Source organism: Malaclemys terrapin, chromosome 3 (assembly GCF_027887155.1).
Source record: "Malaclemys terrapin pileata isolate rMalTer1 chromosome 3, rMalTer1.hap1, whole genome shotgun sequence".
NCBI lineage: Eukaryota > Metazoa > Chordata > Testudines > Emydidae > Malaclemys > Malaclemys terrapin.
Window position 1 is genome coordinate 47,748,810 of NC_071507.1, and position 19,095 is coordinate 47,767,904.

Genomic DNA, 19,095 nt, shown 5'->3' on the forward strand with positions numbered 1-19,095 from the left:
AAAATGTCAGTCAGACACAGAATCCACGAAAGATTGATGATGTATTTATGGGATAGCCTTACTCCTTGCAGGAGACTGGGCTGTGGTGTCTTGGCTGGGTACCACAGCTGTTGTGTTCCCTATATTAGGCCCTCAAAGTAGTTTATTCCTGTTTTATCCTGGGGTCTAAATACTCCAGCAGCGGTTATTTATGTGAAGGGGCCTAAATATTCCACTGTGATTTTGTTGGCTGCAGTGGACCTCAGTGTCTTTGCAGGATTTGTGGTTAGTTTTGTATTCTATGGCAAAGACTATCAGCCGCCAATATTTCCTCACCCCTGGCACTGTCTTTCCTTTAGAACATGATGGTGTCATTATTTTAGTATTAAACAGAAATCTTAAATTGGAGGGATTGAACTAAACCTTGCAATGTGAAGGCAGAATAACAATAATGAATGTTTCTATTTCTCTGTTTAAACAGAATATATATTATCTGGAGGACAGGTAATTAATCCCACTTGCGAGAAAATACTCTACTCATCACTCATTTATGACTTCTTCATTCTCTGAATAAATGGTTTATCACAAACACATCCAATATAGACCGTGTTATAGGTAATAGGCTGGATCCTCCAGTCCTTTGCAGACAAATCTCCTATTGAAATCAAGTGAGCTTTTGCATAGAGACTGCAGAATCAGGCCCAATATATTAATTGGCTACAGTTGACTAAATAGTCACCTTGCATATACTGGTACAACACTACTGGACTCAGTGGTGTGACACCTATATAAAGAACTAATTCAGAACTGATTAAAGTCAGTGAACATTTTGTTATTGACCTCAGTGGTAACAAAATCAGATACTAAATTAGGGATTTGGGGCTGGTTTGTAGCATTTTTCAAACTGAATACATTGGTTCTACATTTCTTCAAGTTTTATCTAACATATATTTTGTGTAATTAAAAAAATACAGATTACTCTTATTTGTGAGAAGACATCTTCTGAAATAGATTAAATTTCTTTGATGCTTCATATTTGACCTCACACACCTACTTGGTGCTATCATAGTTTTTATATAGAGTTTTGTAGAGGATTTTTTCCAAATACATTTTGTGTTAAACATAATATCCTTTTATTTTATTTTCATTTTGTATGCAATAACTCCATAGTCTGTTGCAATCCAGTAATCTATACATTTGAAATCCTTTTTAAAAACAAAACAAAACATAAATGGCTCTGAAATCATTTCACCAAGGCTTTTCATTCTGAATCATTAATGTTTTAAAGTAGTTCTTCTACCTCCTAAAAGAAACTATATCTGGGGATTAACAAGATTGTTCACTGGAATTCATGTGGAAGCATAACTGCAGTAGCTGAGAAATGATCATGTTTCCTTTTAGTTCTCAGCAAGAGTAATTGAATGTTGAATATCTTACTAAACGCTGGACTGTGACAGTGTGTTAACACTCTGACTATCTCCTAACAGCAGGGCAATTATTTGCTGAGTGGGATTTTTATAAATCCCCTGGCAGTAGTATGTCCTGATAATTATGATGAAGTGCACTGGTCAGTGTTGATTCAGCAATCCTATCTCTAGCAAATATTTCATTCACAGCTATTCTTCATGTTTTTACTTTTATGGCTTTAAAAATCTGTTCCCTCTTTTCTCAACTTGCTTAATTTTTAAAAATTAAAATGGAGCACAAAAGTATTTTCAAGTTAACACCCTATCTTGTTGGGTTGCTCTCTCAGTCCCTCAAGACAACTACAGTTCATAACATATATACTGTATATTGAGGAAAGAGTCATCTGACTCCTGGTTAAATGAGCACTATGAGAAAGTAAAACTTTATTTTAAGCCCTTATCCTGGCAATCAGTCAGCCAGACATACTGCCTTGAAGTTATTTTTTTCAGAAATAAATGATTGTTAAAAAGCGACATTTACATTTATGATGGTTATATACGAGATAATTATTTTAGCCTTCCAGCACTTATGTGGGAAAGTATTTAACACAGAACATTCCTTTACTTGAAGCTTGATTAGAATATATTGAGACATATGAAGTATTTTTAAGATATGAAGAAAAATTCGCTAAAGACTTCATGATTGCACTTTATCTGAAAACCAGCTCCACTCCTTTTTAATTTTATATATGTATGCACATTTACTGTTTACCAGTTACATCTACCAGCATGTGTTTTGTTGTTTAAAACTACATGGTGTCTATTTTAGTATCTAAAAGACAAGAAATTAGTCAACTAAAGACATCCTTATATTCCTAACTAAAAATACCAAAATCACCCTCTTCCCTATATCATCCCGTTCACTAGTCCTCACTAAGCAACCACACAATCATCTTCCCTCTCATGCCTTCCCCATCCCTTGTTACATTGTCTAATTTCACTTGAAAGATCCTAGAGGCAGAGATCATGTCATCTCTTTATTCTGGGATGTACCTAGTAAACCTGCGGGTACAGATGGAAACTATAAATAATAAACATAATGAAATTAAAAGTTAGAAAAGATGGCCTTGGATGCTCCACAGCCCAGCCCAAACTCAGTGACAAAAATGATACTGAATAAAAAAAATTCAGATATGGTGTTCTTTAAATTAATGAGTTTGCATTTTTATTATATCTTTGTTTCTTTCTCCATGTACCATACTTAATTATGAAGATAAAAATGCTTGGAAGAAAGCTAAATGATAGATTGTTAGAAATGCAAAATGATTCAAAATATTAATGTAATGCTAAGGATGACTGGGTAACAAATGGTACATTTGCTAGTATGGTTGACCTGGCACAATTAATATTCTAGGTCATGCTTGGGTTTCCATGATGGAGGGTCTGATGGGGAGAATTCCAGGGAAAAAATATATATCTATTGTATAACTCATTTCTCTCTTTCACCTCCCGCCCCCAAACGAGTTAGAATCATAGCCTTAAAAAAATCTGTGTTTTTCACACCTCATTTGCCATATTCACCACTGGGCCACCATTCAGCAGAAGGGCCTGATGCAAGGAGGTCAGTAAGAAGCTATTAGCAGAGTCCCCTCCTGAGATTTCTTTGGTCTTATTGAGTAGGAAGTTAGCATGACAGTACTGCAAATAACTCAGTCGTAGGTTTTTGAACAGTTAGCACAGATTTCCCCATAGTGTTTGTCACTTCAGAAAATTGTTCCTGAAAATGAAATCCCAGAAAGCCAGCATTGACAGAAGCCCTTCTCAGTTGTGAAGAACATGATACAGAAAAATGTGTCATGCTCCCCACAGGCTAGGTGTGATTTTTGTAACCTATAATAATATTTGGGGTGGGGTGGGGGAGGGAAATCACAGTCTACTTACAGAAATTGGCTAAAAAAGTAGGGGGGGAAATTGGAATCAAGGTACTAGATAATTTCTTAAGACTGCTAATTTACTACCATTATCAGTAAGCTTATGAAAAGCAACATTAACTATGATGATCTTATAGTTGAGAGAATATTATATTAAGGTCAGAAAAAAAGAGAATAGATACGAATTCTAAAATACCGTATCAGGCTGCTTTAAGATAAAAGATGTGACTAAAAGTCAAAGGTTCCAAACGTGCAACTTCTTGCACTCATGAATACTGCTATTACCCAATAAAGTGACTAGGGATCCGTGGGTACAGAAGACAGCCTGTGTGCAAGAAGTTGTAGGAACAGAGCTTTGACTTGTTGAGATGTGTTAACTGTATCAGAACAAGAGTTATAGATGGGCCAGAACTGGAACACTGAATCCAGCCTTTTTTCACAAATATTCCACAAGTTCAAGCCTGGATCTGAAATTTTGCAGCTCAGGCCTATCTACATGATGGGCATGAACAAGCACATATTAAATCCAAACACTGCCACAAATTTGGGGTAAATTTTGTATTCCGCTTTTAATAGAGATCTGAACTCTGCAGCTTTGGCTGATATGCTAGTAATTAATACATTTGTCAGAACTCTAGCATATATAAAATTAAACTCTAAAATAATTAATGATTACTTGAAAAAATGATAAAAATTGAAATACATCTGGTAATGAACTTTGACTCGGATCCTACAGAGATATCAAACTGTAGAGACCCTTGTATTTGTGCAGAGTCCCATTGCTTCACTACGACTGCATGCAGGCCAAATTCTTTTTCAGGATTGGGGCCATCATTTGCATGTCTTAATTAAACTGGTAGTTTGTAAAAGTGAACTATAAAAAAGCAGCCTTTAAGTTATTATTTTAGCAATAATAATCTGAAATACATTAAACTATACTTTCCTATTCTGCCACTATAAAGTGCAAAATATCTGAATAAATAATAGTCCTGTAAAGCATATGCAGGAACTCTATACAGATTACAAAATGCAGTTTCAGAAAGCCATTATGCTTACAGGGGCATTTGCATTTTTCCATCTCGTCTATGTATACACGTAAATGTGAAATAGTTCAAATAACAGTGTCTAATGGGTAGATAACAGATAATGACTTAAAAGTTGTTCCTGATTATAGTTCTTAAAAAAAAAAGATAATTTATGATCATGTTAAAGCTGGTTGTATTTCCTATTTCTAATATAGGAGATTCAGGGCTAATTTGGGAAGAAAGCTAGCTTACACAAATTTAAATCATCTGCCTTTGGCTAAGTTATAGCAGCACCGCCATTCTTCCTGGTGACAAAATTAAATTTGTATCCAATATGGGTTATTAAGATTTTACAGAAATATATATATGTAGCAAAGTAAATTTGGAATATATATGACAGAATTAGATTCATATTTACAATTAAGCTTTTGTGAAAATACAGTATGTATAATTAAAATAGGAATAAAGGTAACAAGTAACTCTTGAATCAGGAAGATTTTTATAACATGTTCATATGTTTTCCTGAAAAATTAAAAACTAAATTAAATAAATATATTTGCTGAGCAAGACCAGAAGTAAATCTCAAAAGCAAACTGGAAAAAAGATACATCTTAAGGAAAAACAACTGAGGAGAGTTGGCAGTTTTTCAAAGGGACACTATTAAGGGCCCAAAAGCAAGCTATTCCACTGGTTAGGAAAGATAGAAAATGTGGCAAAAGACCACCTTGGCTTAACCACGAGATCTTGCATGATCTAAAAAATAAAAAGGAGTCATATAAAAAATGGAAACTAGGACGGATTACAAAGGATGAATATAGGCAAACAACACAGGAAAGCAGGGGCAAGATTAGAAAGGCAAAGGCACAAAATGAGCTCAAACTAGCTACGGGAATAAAGGGAAACAAGAAGACTTTTTATCAATACATTAGAAGCAAGAGGAAGACCAAAGACAGGGTAGGCCCACTGCTCAGTGAAGAGGGAGAAACAGTAACAGGAAACTTGGAAATGGCAGAGATGCTTAATGACTTCTTTGTTTTGGTCTTCACCAAGAAGTCTGAAGGAATGCCTAACATAGTGAATGCTAATGGAAAGGGGGTAGGTTTAGCAGATAAAATAAAAAAAGAACAAGTTAAAAATCACTTAGAAAAGTTAGATGCCTGCAAGTCACCAGGGCCTGATGAAATGCATCCTAGAATACTCAAGGAGCTAATAGAGGAGGTATCTGAGCCTCTAGCTATTATCTTTGGAAAATCATGGGAGATGGAAGAGATTCCAGAAGACTGGAAAAGGGCAAATACAGTGCCCATCTATAAAAAGGGAAATAAAAACAACCCAGGAAACTACAGATCAGTTAGTTTAACTTCTGTGCCAGGGAAGATAATGGAGCAAGTAATTAAGGAAATCATCTGCAAACACTTGGAAGGTGGTAAGGTGATAGGGAATAGCCCGCATGGATTTGTAAAGAACAAATCATGTCAAACCAATCTGATAGCTTTCTTTGATAGGATAACGAGTCTTGTGGATAAGGGAGAAGCTGTGGATGTGGTATACCTACACTTTAGTAAGGCATTTGACACAGTCTCGCATGATATTCTTATCGATAAACTAGGCAAATACAATTTAGATGGGGTTACTATAAGGTGGGTGCATAACTGGCTGGATAACCATACTCAGAGAGTAATTATTAATGGTTAAAGGCATAACAAGTCGGGTTCCGCAAGGGTCTGTTTTGGGACCGGCTCTGTTCAATATCTTCATTAATGACTTAGATATTAGCATAGAAAGTACGCTTATTAAGTTTGCAGATGATACCAAACTGGGAGGGATTGCAACTGCTCTGGAGGATAGGGTCATAATTCAAAATGATCTGGACAAATTGGAGAAATGGTCTGAGGTAAACAGGATGAAGTTTAACAAAGATAAATGCAAAGTGCTCCACTTAGGAAGGAAAAATCAGTTTCACACATATAGAATGGGAAGAGACTGTCTAGGAAGTAGTACGGCAGAAAGGGATCTAGGGGTTATAGTGGACCACAAGCTAAATATGAGTCAACAGTGTGATGCTGTTGCAAAAAAAGCAAACGTGATTCTCATAGACTCATAGACTTTAAGGTCAGAAGGGACCATTATGATCATCTGGTCTGACCCCCTGCATGTTGCAGGCCGCAAGACCCTTCCCTGGACTCTACCGTTGAAGTCCCCAATCCTGTGTTTTAGTGACTTCAATCGGCTGAGACCCTCCTGCTAGTGATCCCTGCCCCATGCTGCGGAGGAAGGCGAAAAACCTCCAGAGGCTCAGCCAATCTACCCTGGAGGAAAATTCCTTCCCGACCCCAAATATGGCGATCAGTAAGACCCCGAGCATATAGGCAAGAGTCTCTAGCCTGACCCTTGTTGGCCATTATGCTATTCATGTACCATTGCTTGGTCTTCCTTGGCTACTATGTTTTATCATTAAACCATTCCCTCCATAAACTTATCCAACTTAATCTTAAAACCAGACAGGTCCGTCGCCCCCACCGTTTCCTTCGGAAGGCCGTTCCAATATTTCACCCCTCTGACGGTCAGAAACCTTCGTCTAATTTCAAGCCTAAACTTCCCCCCGGCCAGTTTGTATCCATTCGTTCTCGTGTCCACATTAGTACTAAGCAGGAATAATTCCTCTCCCTCCCTTGTATTAACCCCTCTGATATATTTAAAGATAGCAATCATATCCCCCCTCAGCCTTCGCTTTGTCAGACTAAACAACCCAAGCTCCTCTAATCTCTTTTCATACGACAGGTTTTCCATTCCTCTGATCATCTTAGTCGCCCTTCTCTGCACCCGTTCCAGTTTGAGTTCATCTTTTTTAAACATGGGAGACCAGAACTGCACACAGTACTCCAAATGAGGTCTCACCAGCGCCTTATACAACGGAAGCAGGACCTCCCTATCCCTACTAGATATACCTCGCCTAATACATCCCAAGACCGCATTGGCTTTTTTCACCGCCACGTCACATTGTCGACTCATAGTCATCCTGCGGTCCACAAGGACCCCTAGGTCCTTCTCCTCTTCCGTTACTTCTAACCAATGCGTCCCCATCTTGTAACTAAAATTGTTATTATTCGTCCCCAAGTGCATCACCTTACACTTTTTACTATTAAATTTCATCCTATTTCTGATACTCCAATTCAGAAGCTCATTCAAGTCTCCCTGCAGAATATCCCTATCCTCCTCCGAGTTTGCAACTCCTCCCACCTTCGTATCATCCGCAAACTTTATCAGCCCATTCTTGCAATCGGTCCCGAGGTCAGTTATAAATAGATTAAATAAGATGGGTCCCAAAACCGAACCTTGAGGCACTCCACTAGTAACCTCCCTCCAACCCGACAATTCACCCTTTAATACGACCCGCTGCATTCTCCCCATTAACCAATTCCCTATCCACCTCTGGATTTTCATATCGATCCCCATGTTTTTCATTTTAACCAATAGTTCCTCATGGGGTACTGTATCAAACGCTTTACTGAAATCCAGGTATACTAGGTCCACCGCATTTCCCTTATCTAATAAGTCCGTTACTTTCTCAAAGAAGGAGATCAGATTCGTTTGGCACGATCTGCCCTTCGTAAAACCATGCTGTAATTTATCGCATTTGCCATTAACTTCAAGGTCCTCAACTAGTTTCTCTTTCAGAATCTTCTCCAGCACCTTGCACACTACTGATGTTAAACTAACAGGCCTATAGTTACCCGGGTCACTTTTTTTCCCTTTCTTGAAAATAGGAACCACATTGGCTATTCTCCAGTCTAACGGGACCACCCCCGAGTTTACAGATTCATTAAATATAGTCGCTAATGGGCCTGCTATTTCCCGCGCCAATTCCTTCAATATTCTCGGATGAAGATCGTCCGGTCCACCCGACTTAGTCCCATTAAGGCGTTCTAGTTTTGTTTCTACCTCGGATGCGGTAATCCCCCATCCTGTATGCCCCTCTGTAACGGTGCTAGTATCCCTAATACCTTCATTGGCCTCATTAAACACCGATGCAAAATATTCATTGAGATATTGCGCCATGCCTAGATTATCTTTGATCTCCTCTCCGGCTATAGTCTTCAGCGGTCCCACTTCTTCTTTCTTTGCTTTCTTCCTATTTATATGGCTGTAAAACCTCTTACTATTGCTTTTAATTCCCCTCGCTAAGTCCAACTCTTCCCGGCCTTTGGCCTTTCTCACTCTATCTCTACATTCTCTTACTTCACTAAGGTAAGTTTTCTTACTGATCCCTCCCCTCTTCCACTCTTTGTATGCTTTCTGTTTTTTCCTAATCGCCCCTTTCAGCTGGTCGCTCATCCAGCTCGGATGTATTAACAGGTGTGTTGTGAGCAAGACACGAGAAGTCATTCTTCTGCTCTACTCTGCGCTGGTTAGGCCTCAGCTGGAGTATTGTGTCCAGTTCTGGGCACCGCATTTCAAGAAAGATGTGGAGAAATTGGAGAGAGTCCAGAGAAGAGCAACAAGAATGATTAAAGGTCTTGAGAACATGACCTATGAAGGAAGGCTGAAAGAATTGGGTTTGTTTAGTTTGGAAAAGAGAAGACTGAGAGGGGACATGATAGCAGTTTTCAGGTATCTAAAAGGGTGTCATAAGGAGGAGGAGAAAACTTGTTCACCTTAGCCTCTAAGGATAGAACAAGAAGCAATGGGCTTAAACTGCAGCAAGGGAGATCTAGGAAAAAGTTCCTAACTGTCAGGGTGGTTAAACACTGGAATAAATTGCCTAGGGAGGTTGTAGAATCTCCATCTCTGGAGCTATTTAAGAGTAGGTTAGATAAATGTCTATTAGAGATGGTCTAGACAGTATTTGGTCCTGCCATGCAGGCAGGGGACTGGACTCGATGACCTCTTGAGGTCCCTTCCAGTCCTAGAATCTATGAATCTATAAACCTTTAAGAGCACAAACACAGCATGGGTGAAATTCAGTTCACCTTCATAAAGCCAAAGTAAGGGAGCTTTATGGGCATTAAGTCCATTATGATTAGAAAAGTTAAATTCAACCCTCAACGGAGGGCTATCACAGTCTGAACAAGGCTGCTATTTAAACCTATTGGCTGGATTAATGACCACAACGTCCCTGCAGCACTTTTGCACAGTGTTAGGGACAATGGAATCCTCTAATTACAGATCTTGTGGCCCCTTTTCTAGGCTTCCCCGCAGGAGTCAGAATGGGGGGGGGAAAGGTGGTAATGCTCTTCCAAGCTCTGATGAAAAAATAACCTCCACCCACGTGAGGTGCAAAAATGAGATATTGCTCATAGTACACTGGGCAGATGTTCAAAATATGAGTATGTGCTTTCTGAGGCTGAGTCTATTCTTAAAATGCTACAGCAACACAACTGCAGTGCTGCAGCTGTGCCGCTGTAGGGCTTCAATGTAGGCACTACAACGAAAGAAAGGATTGTCCCATAGCTGTAAGTAATCCACCTCCCCAAGAGGTGGTAGCTAGGTTGACAGAAGAATTCTTCTATTGACCTAGAGCTGTCTACACTAGGGGTTAGGTTGCCTTAACTACGTCTTTGAGGAGTGCAGATGTACAGTGTAGACCAGCCCTGAGCTTCCTGGTCTTCAGCTTCCCTTTGGTGTAACTTGAATGTGCTCATGGGTTCTGCCAGATTCCTTGGGGTTGGTTCCTTCATTGGGGAAGAAAGTAAAGCCATGTCTACACTATGGGAGCTACAGCATTAAATTATATTTACGTGAATTTTTCACACCCGAGTACTGTAGTTATGTTGAGCTAACTTTTAATTGTAGACTCGGCCTAAGAGATAGTATCTCCCAAACTCTACTCACTTATGACACCAAAATGAGACCTAAAGTAAACCATGCTGATCTGTTGAACTGCCCTCTTCTTTTTTACATGAGAAATGAAAGACATTTGAATTATCATCATTGGGCATCTGAGCTAACACCTCATTGAGAGTAATGTTGCAGTTCACACTTCTCAGAACTATTGTTCCTGGCTCTCTGCAGACTAATCATTTCTGCATCAATTACATTTGGGTCACATTTCTGAGGTTTTCTCTGTAACCGTAACAGCTGAGGACTTCAGTTTCATTTTTGAAAGAAAAAGCTGAGAACAAGATAACCTCGGATAGAAGGCAGTATGGATAGGGCATGAGCTTAGGATGTGAGACACCTGAGTTCAATTCCCTACTCCACCATGGACTTCCTGTCTGTCCTTCAATTTCCCATCTGAAAAGAGTGGATACTACTTCCCTACCTCACACTACAGAGGTTTGTGAAGATAAATACATTAAATATTATGAAGCACTGTGAGATCTACTGATGAAAAACACTATATAGGAAACAGGCATTACAATTATTATTACTGTCCCCTCCCAAAGCAAACCTATATGCTAATCTATGCAGAGCCACTTTAGAGACTCCCCTCCACAGCACACTTGGAGGCCCCAATTCAGTAAAACATCCCTATTGTTTGTATTATGGTCGTGCCTGGAAACACCAATCAAAGATCAGAATTTCATTGTACAAGTCGTTGTACAGTCACGTAGCAAGGAAGACAGTCCCTGCCCCACAAAACTCAATCTAGGTGATAGACAGGGTACAACTCATGAACACAACAGACCCATTAGGTGGGGAGTGGGTTGGGAGAGAAAGGGAACAGTAGAATGAACAGAGTTTTGTAGAAAAGCAGAAGTTACAGGTCATCACTTGCCTAACCAATGCTAGATGGGAGCGATCCGTAGCATCACAGAAGTGGTAGGTTTTGAGGAATGATTTAACGAAGGATGAGGAGGTGGCTTTGTGAATTGTGATGCTGAGTTTTTATCATATTCAGGTGAGGGGCATGGAATAAAGCAGGGAAGGTGCTTGAGTGAGAAATGGACAAGTGGCCAGTTGAGGCTGCCATTATCGGCAGGGCAAAGTCAAGGCTGACAATTTGATATGCCAGCATATCAATAGACATGGTGGGACTTAATGGTGAAGAGCCTCGAAGACAAGAAGATTGTAATTCTTCATTTTAAGTATGTGCTTAAGACCCATTGTAGCTGGCACATACTTTAAAGTTAAGCCCATGCTTAAGTGCTTTCTGAATTGGGGCTGGACTATGGATTCTTGCACTGACAAGTCATTCCTCTGGACACCATGTTTTACATCCCCAACATGGAGCCCTATTAGTGTGGAGAGCCTTGAACAGACCTTCTGTATCTGTATGAATTTAATATTAGGTGTATAACAAACATATAGTGGAAGTTCATGCAGTAATTATGCAGCAATACAATAAAAGCCAGAGACAGTCTTTGGAAACACCTATTAATCTAGCTCCTGCAGATCATTAAGTATTTGCAAGCAAATACAAGCTGGTATGACAAAGTTACAGACAGGCTTATCTATAAAATGCTGTGAAAATAGTCTGAAAAGAGTCTGAAATGAATCTGAAACATTGTGAGATGATTTTGGGAATCTAAGAGCCATTCAAATATAGAGCAAAATCAGAGGGTGCAGCTGAACTGCACAGAACACAGATCACAGGGTGGCCTGCAATTCTGCATTCCCTTCTCTGATCCTGCTGCTACTTCTGGACAAGGCCAGTGCCCCTGTGCTGTGTTAGAATGCAGCCAGGGATTGTGTTGGTGCAAGGGTCTTCTGGCCATGCCCTCATACATCCATGTCCTCTTTTTCCTACTACCCTAGCCCCAGAGGAATGGAGAGAGTGGTGTGAGAGAGTTACACTGAGATATTTGCAATGGCTTTAGGGCCAAAATACTCAGATAGGAGAATCTGTCCCATAGAATTTAACAGCAATATTTAAAATAAGCTATCATCTATGCATATCTAAATACATTAAAGGTCTTATTTAAGTTTTTAACCCCATGAGTTGGAATTTCCCAGTGGGGGACACTAATGAAAAATGCATTAGAGCTAATTGGGGAGCTCTCAATCCTCCCAAGCCCAAGCTGTTAATACTTTATGAGGAGCCTGATGCTCTACTTAATTTTCTCAGGGGGCCAAAATAGTTTTGCAGGAGGAAAAATGGCACATTATAAATGTTTACTCTCTCCCTCACACCTACTGCTTCCCCAAAGCAATGTCTTCACCTGCTTTTTTTATTCAGTAGGTTTTGGCAATTAATAACATGCTAAAAACAAAATTAAAAAATACTTTGTACAAATGTGATTAAAAAAACTAAGAATTCTGCAAGCATATTATTTTTAAAAAAGCATTTATGATCTTTAGATTAATGTCTGGCACATGCACCTTTACACAGATGTAATCTATTTGATCAAAAATGCAGTAGTTTTGTGCTGTGGGCTATAGTGATTCCTATGTTTACTAAATAAATTAATTATTAAAACTATGTTAATGTTTATCTTTTTTTCAACAATTACTTTTATCTCTTTTCATGAATTCCCTGCAAACAGATGTAAATATTTTCAGTTTATTATTATACAAAATGTTTTGGAAATTTGTTTGGCATGTAACGTTTGGCCTGCTAGACATTTTTGCGAATAATGGATATTGCCAATTAACAATTTGAAATTATGGCTTTGTTGTTTAGTCACATAAGTAACATCATATTGTTACCAAATTACTGAATTTACAAAGTAGGCTGTGAATTTTCCAGCTTAATATACACTTCAGAATACCTGTTTGACCTTAATATTCACTTTTCACAAGTGTTCACACTGGTGAAGCTAGCATGTATGAATGTCTGCAGAAAGTTAACATCAAAGTGTTGCAAGGAAGATCGAACAAAATTTTGCTTTTTTATTCATATGAATATTCATGGAATGGTTTTCCCCATTGTCATTCCACTCTAGTTGTGAGACTGCTGCCATTTGCTATTCTCTTGAAGCCAAATTGTGGTTCAGCCATCATAGCAGTGCAGAGATATAAGGGCACACATGGGATCTGTATTCCTCTTTTTCAGCGTTTTTCAAAATGACAGACAATATACTTTAAAAACTATTTTTTCTATTATTTCTACTACTTTACATTACAAGATGTACATTCAATATTTTTTGTTTTAAATGAGATTTGCCCAATATAATTATTAAGAGAAATTGTTATATTTGTATGGCTACTAGGTATGGAGGGAGAAGAATTGTATATGACTGGAAGAAAAGATGAGCTTAGTACTCTCAGTTCTAGAACACTTGCCTCCGTGTGTAAAATTTACCCCTATGCAAAAGGCCAGCAGGAGGCCTATGCACCATGTAAATCCTACTTAAGTCCTGTCCAGGAATGCATTTCATCCAGAGTCCTTTCTCATGTCAGTAGTCCTACTGAAACTTTTTGCTGAAACACTTGTTACATAGTTGTCTTTATCATTTTGATTTAAAGCATAAAAACAAACATATGTTTTAAATTATTTGAATTCAAGATAGCTCCATTTTCTCCTTAGATGGCAGGTGTGTACAACTCACCATTCAGACAATCACCCGATCCAATGGAAGTACGGTTACGGAAGGCAAGACCTTTTAGCCACAGACAGCAACAAATAAAGAAGCATCTTACTGATGAGATTTCTGACTGGCCAACTTGTACAAGTGCCCTAACTTTCCCTACAATGAAGCCTCTTCCACCCATTGGCAGACAGAAACCTCAGGTAATGCATACCAATAACTCTTAGGCAACTAATTCTGCCAAATACTTTTGCAGGTAATGTTCTTCTTATTCTTATGTATTCATCATACTAGTTCAGGAGATAGACCTCTTTGAAAGAGGTCTATTTTCATTTTCAAGAAAGAGAACATATAAAGGCAAGGAGATAGGTATCATGTAGACTGCATTTTTGTTCTTTGAAAAGATATGAACACTTGAAAATGCCAGTAAGAAACTACCATATAGTTAACATCTCAACTGAAGCTCATCAGATGCAGTACTTCCAATTGCTCAAGTCTAAACATAATTCTGGGATGATACAATTGATATGCAGGAGAAATTAGAGATGATATGAAAAGATAACCAGTTAAAAGAAAAACATTTTTAAAAAGCCAGGTAACAACTAGAAAACAAAAATAACCATCATACCATCACATTTACCTTTCTGTTAAGTTTTGCTTTTCATTCAAAGGCTAGGAAATATCCTCTCAACAGAATTGCTTTCTTCTCTTTTGTGTCCACTAGATGTGTGTTAGTTTTAATTTAAAAAGTTTTAACATGTTGTTCTGCATGATTCACCAAATTGATAAAATCCCCTTTTTTGCTATCATGGTCTCAATTCCGATTGGTGACAGCATATGTTGCATGTAGCTTTTTATTTTGCTGACGGGAAACATTTCAGAAATTTTCCTAGTGTAGACTAGGCCCAGGATTCAGTTATTTTATGTTTCAAGAGACTCAATTTTTCACCCTCCTGTTCTTACGGATTTTTCAGTTTGCCAAATCTGCTGAGCTTCCATTCCATTTGCTTCCCTTTTTCAAATTTAGTTCTGTTATTGCCTATAAAACTCTGAATGCTCTTTGGAATGCCTAACATATGCGTGGCATTCAATCCCATCCTCAATTTATCTCTTCAATGCAATTATTAGCTAATAAGTAGAAAGAAAACACTCCCATACTAACTCCCTTCAGTAATTTCCATTGAGTTTATCATTTTTGCTTCAGTAATTAAATAGCAAGTGATGGTAACAAGTGATATGTAATTTGTATGTATGGGTATTTTACTTATCCTCTGAAGTGCTGCTTTAACAGTCCTAACTCAGAGGGCCAAAGGTGCTGTGCCTATCCTTCAGTGGGCTGTGACTGTATGCACTTTATGTCTCTAAGAATAGTGAAGATGATATTTTGCTTGATGTACGTTGTAGAGGGATCATTTGAATGTCTTGAAACAAAGGGGGAAATGACAGTATTTTCACTGCTACTTTACTCTTGCAAGATCACTTTGTTATTATGCAATGTGTTTATCTTGCAAGTTCCTGTTCTGGTTGGAGTATTTTATAGCACTTTCTAAGTTTATATACACGCATGCGAGAGAGAGAGAGAGAGAGAGCGCGCAATCGTACACAGATAGCCTTTCAGAACAAATCAGCCTTTCAGAATAAACCAGAAGAGTTCTGTTTATTTCCTGCACCCCAAAGAGGGAATTTACTATATAATACTTTAATCCTTTCAGTGCCCTGGAATGTACACTGTGGGGTAAATTATCAAAGCACAGTGCATGGATTTAGCTGTGTGACTCTTATTGATGTTAATGGGAGTCACACGGCTAAATCCCCGCACACCACTTTGACAATTTAGGGTTGTATGTCTCAGGAAAGGACATTTCTCTGAGCTGATGAAACAGCTGGACATGAAAACTTCTCAGAATGCACAGGTCTGAAAGTGGTCTGGTGTGACAATACGGGATTTTAATCACTAGCCATCCTTGTGGCTTAGTTCTCTGTGACAACACTCTTCCACACGAGCTTTATTGTATACATCAGACCCCATGCTAGTCACTTGTGTTACATCACCATCTTTATAGATATCCCAAATGTGCTTTGCCTGCAAGCATCATATTGAAATGAGAATGGAATTTATGTATATTTAAGAGTACAAAAATTAACTACCCATCAGTTGTCTCTTAGGAAAATTGGTATTCTGATTTTTATAGGTAAGTACTGTGTATGTAAGATAGCATATATAAAAGAAAACTTTTAACGCTGCTGTTATCAATTATATCAGATCTATCACTTTTATTACTGAATTAACTAGACTTACAATCTAATGAAAGTATAGCTAATACTGAAATTAGTCATCTCTTCATTAAAGGCATTAAAAACAGCAAGCACATTGCTTTTTTTTTTTTTTTTTTTTAAAGGTTTCCCCCGACACCTTTTTTTTCTGGCTGGTGGCTATGCTGGGGTCAGAGAAGGCATTGAGGAAGTAACATGATTTCATTTAGAACAAAATATCTGTCAATCTGCCAATCCTTGACAAATCATCTAGTGGACCACTCCCTAGAAAGAAGATTTATCCTACTCACCACAGTGCTCAAACTGCACACAGAGTTTTTGTTTTGTTTTGTTTCCTGAGGGAGGAAGAGGATTAGTTAACTCCCTCCCTTATCCCATCCTGATCTCCCCATAAAAGAGGCTCCCCTCCTCTTGAAGCAGAGCTCCTGGGATGCTTGCAAGCACTAGAAGGGCAGAGATGTTTGTAAGCATCACAGTACTCACCAATCTTGATATTTAAGTTCTCAAATGCAAGTAGGTGAATGTATTTGCTCTCTATCTATATTACGTGTTTCGAAACTGTTTATCTTCATGGTTTATAAGCTTCCTCCAAATATGTGATTCAGAGAAAGAGGAAAATCTGCCAAGTAGAAACATCTTAATATTTTAAAATTATATTCCACTTTCATTTATAATGACAGGGCATTATTTGAGGAAGTGCATAGTTACCCTTTTTCACTTCCATTAGTAATTGCCTTAATCTGTTAATTTCATTCAAAATATAAACAAAGGAAAAGGTGAAATATCACTAAATATGGAAAAGACCTATTTTGATAATTTGTTTCAGCTGTTACCCAGTGAAATACAAGTGCAGAATTCATGATGAAAAAGAAAGACTGTCCATTGTTTGTATTTTCCACTGTAGGACATGCATCTATGTTTCTTACAGGTTATTTTATTTACATAAGAACACTGACCAGGTCACTTGACACTTTTCTTCTGCAAATGTTTTGTAGTACAGAAGGAGTATTAATGTTTTAAACTTTTTTCTATAGCTCTCTCTGATTGGACAGAAGGCAAATAACATTTACTATTTTCAGTAAATTACTATTGTATTTATTATTCCCCTGCAGCCTAAAACTTTTTTATTTTATTGTCTTTAGAAGAGCTATAGTGATCCCAATAAAATAGATTTATTCTTTGTGTAAACTTTCTGGAAGTAAAGTAGGGGAAAAGCTTGCCAAAACCATAAAGATTATGGTTACTTGCTTCCTTAGAATCTTTAAAAGGGACTTGAGAAACATGGTTCTGTGCCTTTAAAAAGGAAAGGTCCAATAAAAATCCATTAACTACTTTCAAATATAGCAATCCTCCTGTCCAGCTGTGAAAAGTACTAGATGATACTTATTTGCCATTTGTGTTATTTACGGTCCATGACTTTTATGGTAACTGGTTCCTATTATTGGTTTCTATTAATGTAAAACATAAGTGAACATAAATGAGGCGTGAATCATTTCTTTTTATTAGCCCCACAGTCTTCACTCAGTGCTTGCAGTAACTCCAGCTGTGACTTGTTAGTGATAACCTATTTAAAGAAGGAGATCTTTAAGAATAAGGGACATGATCAGGATTGTTTGTCCATTCATATTTTCAGAAGGTTTCACTACTTCAGTGCAAGATCAACAATAGTAAAAAGAAAATAAGATTTAATTAGCAACACTGCTAAAGTCTGAGCTGTCACTAAAATTGTAGTGAGTTTAAGATAGTACAAATTACACTCCATGTGAGTTTCTACTGGTTACTATTAAAACCAAGATATAGTGTAAGTCACTTTTACAGTGCAGGAAAGAACTTTCTGCTGCTATAGATTTGTATCATTAAATGGTACATACCGGTATCAGTTATTAAACAACATGGTTACAGATTTTCAATTAAAATATACAAAATTGTCAAGAAACTGTAGGTCTATAGGCTTTAATTTTTCAGAAAAAAGGCGGTCAGCAAATGGCAAATACACCTGTTTTATTTGTCTTGTCTGCAATTTTTTACTAGAAGAATTAGTTCTGTAATCATGTTTTGATCTCTTTCAAAGTGTCTCTACTGTCAAAATGGCAAAGACACTTTCATTAAGTAAAAGGAACAAAGCCTATCAATCTGAACACTGAAAGGTTTAGGCTTTTTTCAAATGTTTAAGCACAACTACAGTATATTATGTGGAGATCAAATTTTATTTTACTAGTATGTTGGTAAGAAAAAAAACAAAACTAAGTACTCCTAGTCAGTTCTAGAAGTGTGTCTTTTTTCAGAAAAAGATATTCATTAATAGTTAAAGAAATATACCAGTGCACATTTCTCACTGCCCATCTAGGGTTTTATAGCATGTTCTCAACCATCATGTTATCTGTAACTCTCTATCAGGATGAACTGCATTAATTAATTATTTTGGAAAATCTTGCCACTCATCCAGCCACTCTGCATCCTCTTTCATCAGGGATATTTCACAAATAATAATAATACATAAAAAAGAACATAACAAAACACTTACCTTATCCTATACCTGTCAGGGGCCCTTCCGTGATACTGCTGAAGTAATGCAGCAACGCTACAAGCCTTTGGAACCAACCTTGCGGGTGGCAACATCAATCAATTCACTAGAAAAGGCCAGAGAGGAAATCAAGAGAGAGGAATGGAGAAACCGCATAAATGACAATAAGTAAGTTCCTTGGTTTTTTCTTATATTTTTATGAGAACATTTGCTTTATTCTGCTGCTTTCAGAAACCTGTTATGTCTGACAAAATGAAATGTCAAATTTGACAGCTTACCAGCAACCATTCTAGGTACATACTTCTAAATTCTGTGTTCTTATTTAGATTGTAAAGTGTTCAGGGCGGAGACCCTGTCTTGTTGTATGAAGTGTGTCATGCAGACTTATGGAACTATAGAAGGACATATAATAAACAACCATTAATATAATACACATTGCAGAAGATGGACTTCCTGGAAAGCAGTCAATCAAATGGTGCAAGGATCCTTCTGCCTCTCTTGCACTCTGCCAATGGACAGGCACTATTTCAGTCTTTGCACTTTGGA

General features: G+C 37.8%; 1 protein-coding gene across 2 annotated transcripts in view; it reads left to right on the forward strand.

Moving 5' to 3' along the window:
* The window catches only part of SPATA17 (spermatogenesis associated 17), a 177,785-nt gene that overhangs the window by 89,368 nt on the left and 69,322 nt on the right, over positions 1 to 19,095 (forward strand). For both annotated transcript variants that reach the window (XM_054023967.1, XM_054023969.1), the window contains exons 7-8: positions 13,751 to 13,954; positions 18,569 to 18,717. In XM_054023967.1, the coding sequence (XP_053879942.1) occupies positions 13,751 to 13,954; positions 18,569 to 18,717 (353 nt within the window). The remainder of the gene's footprint in view (positions 1 to 13,750; positions 13,955 to 18,568; positions 18,718 to 19,095) is intronic.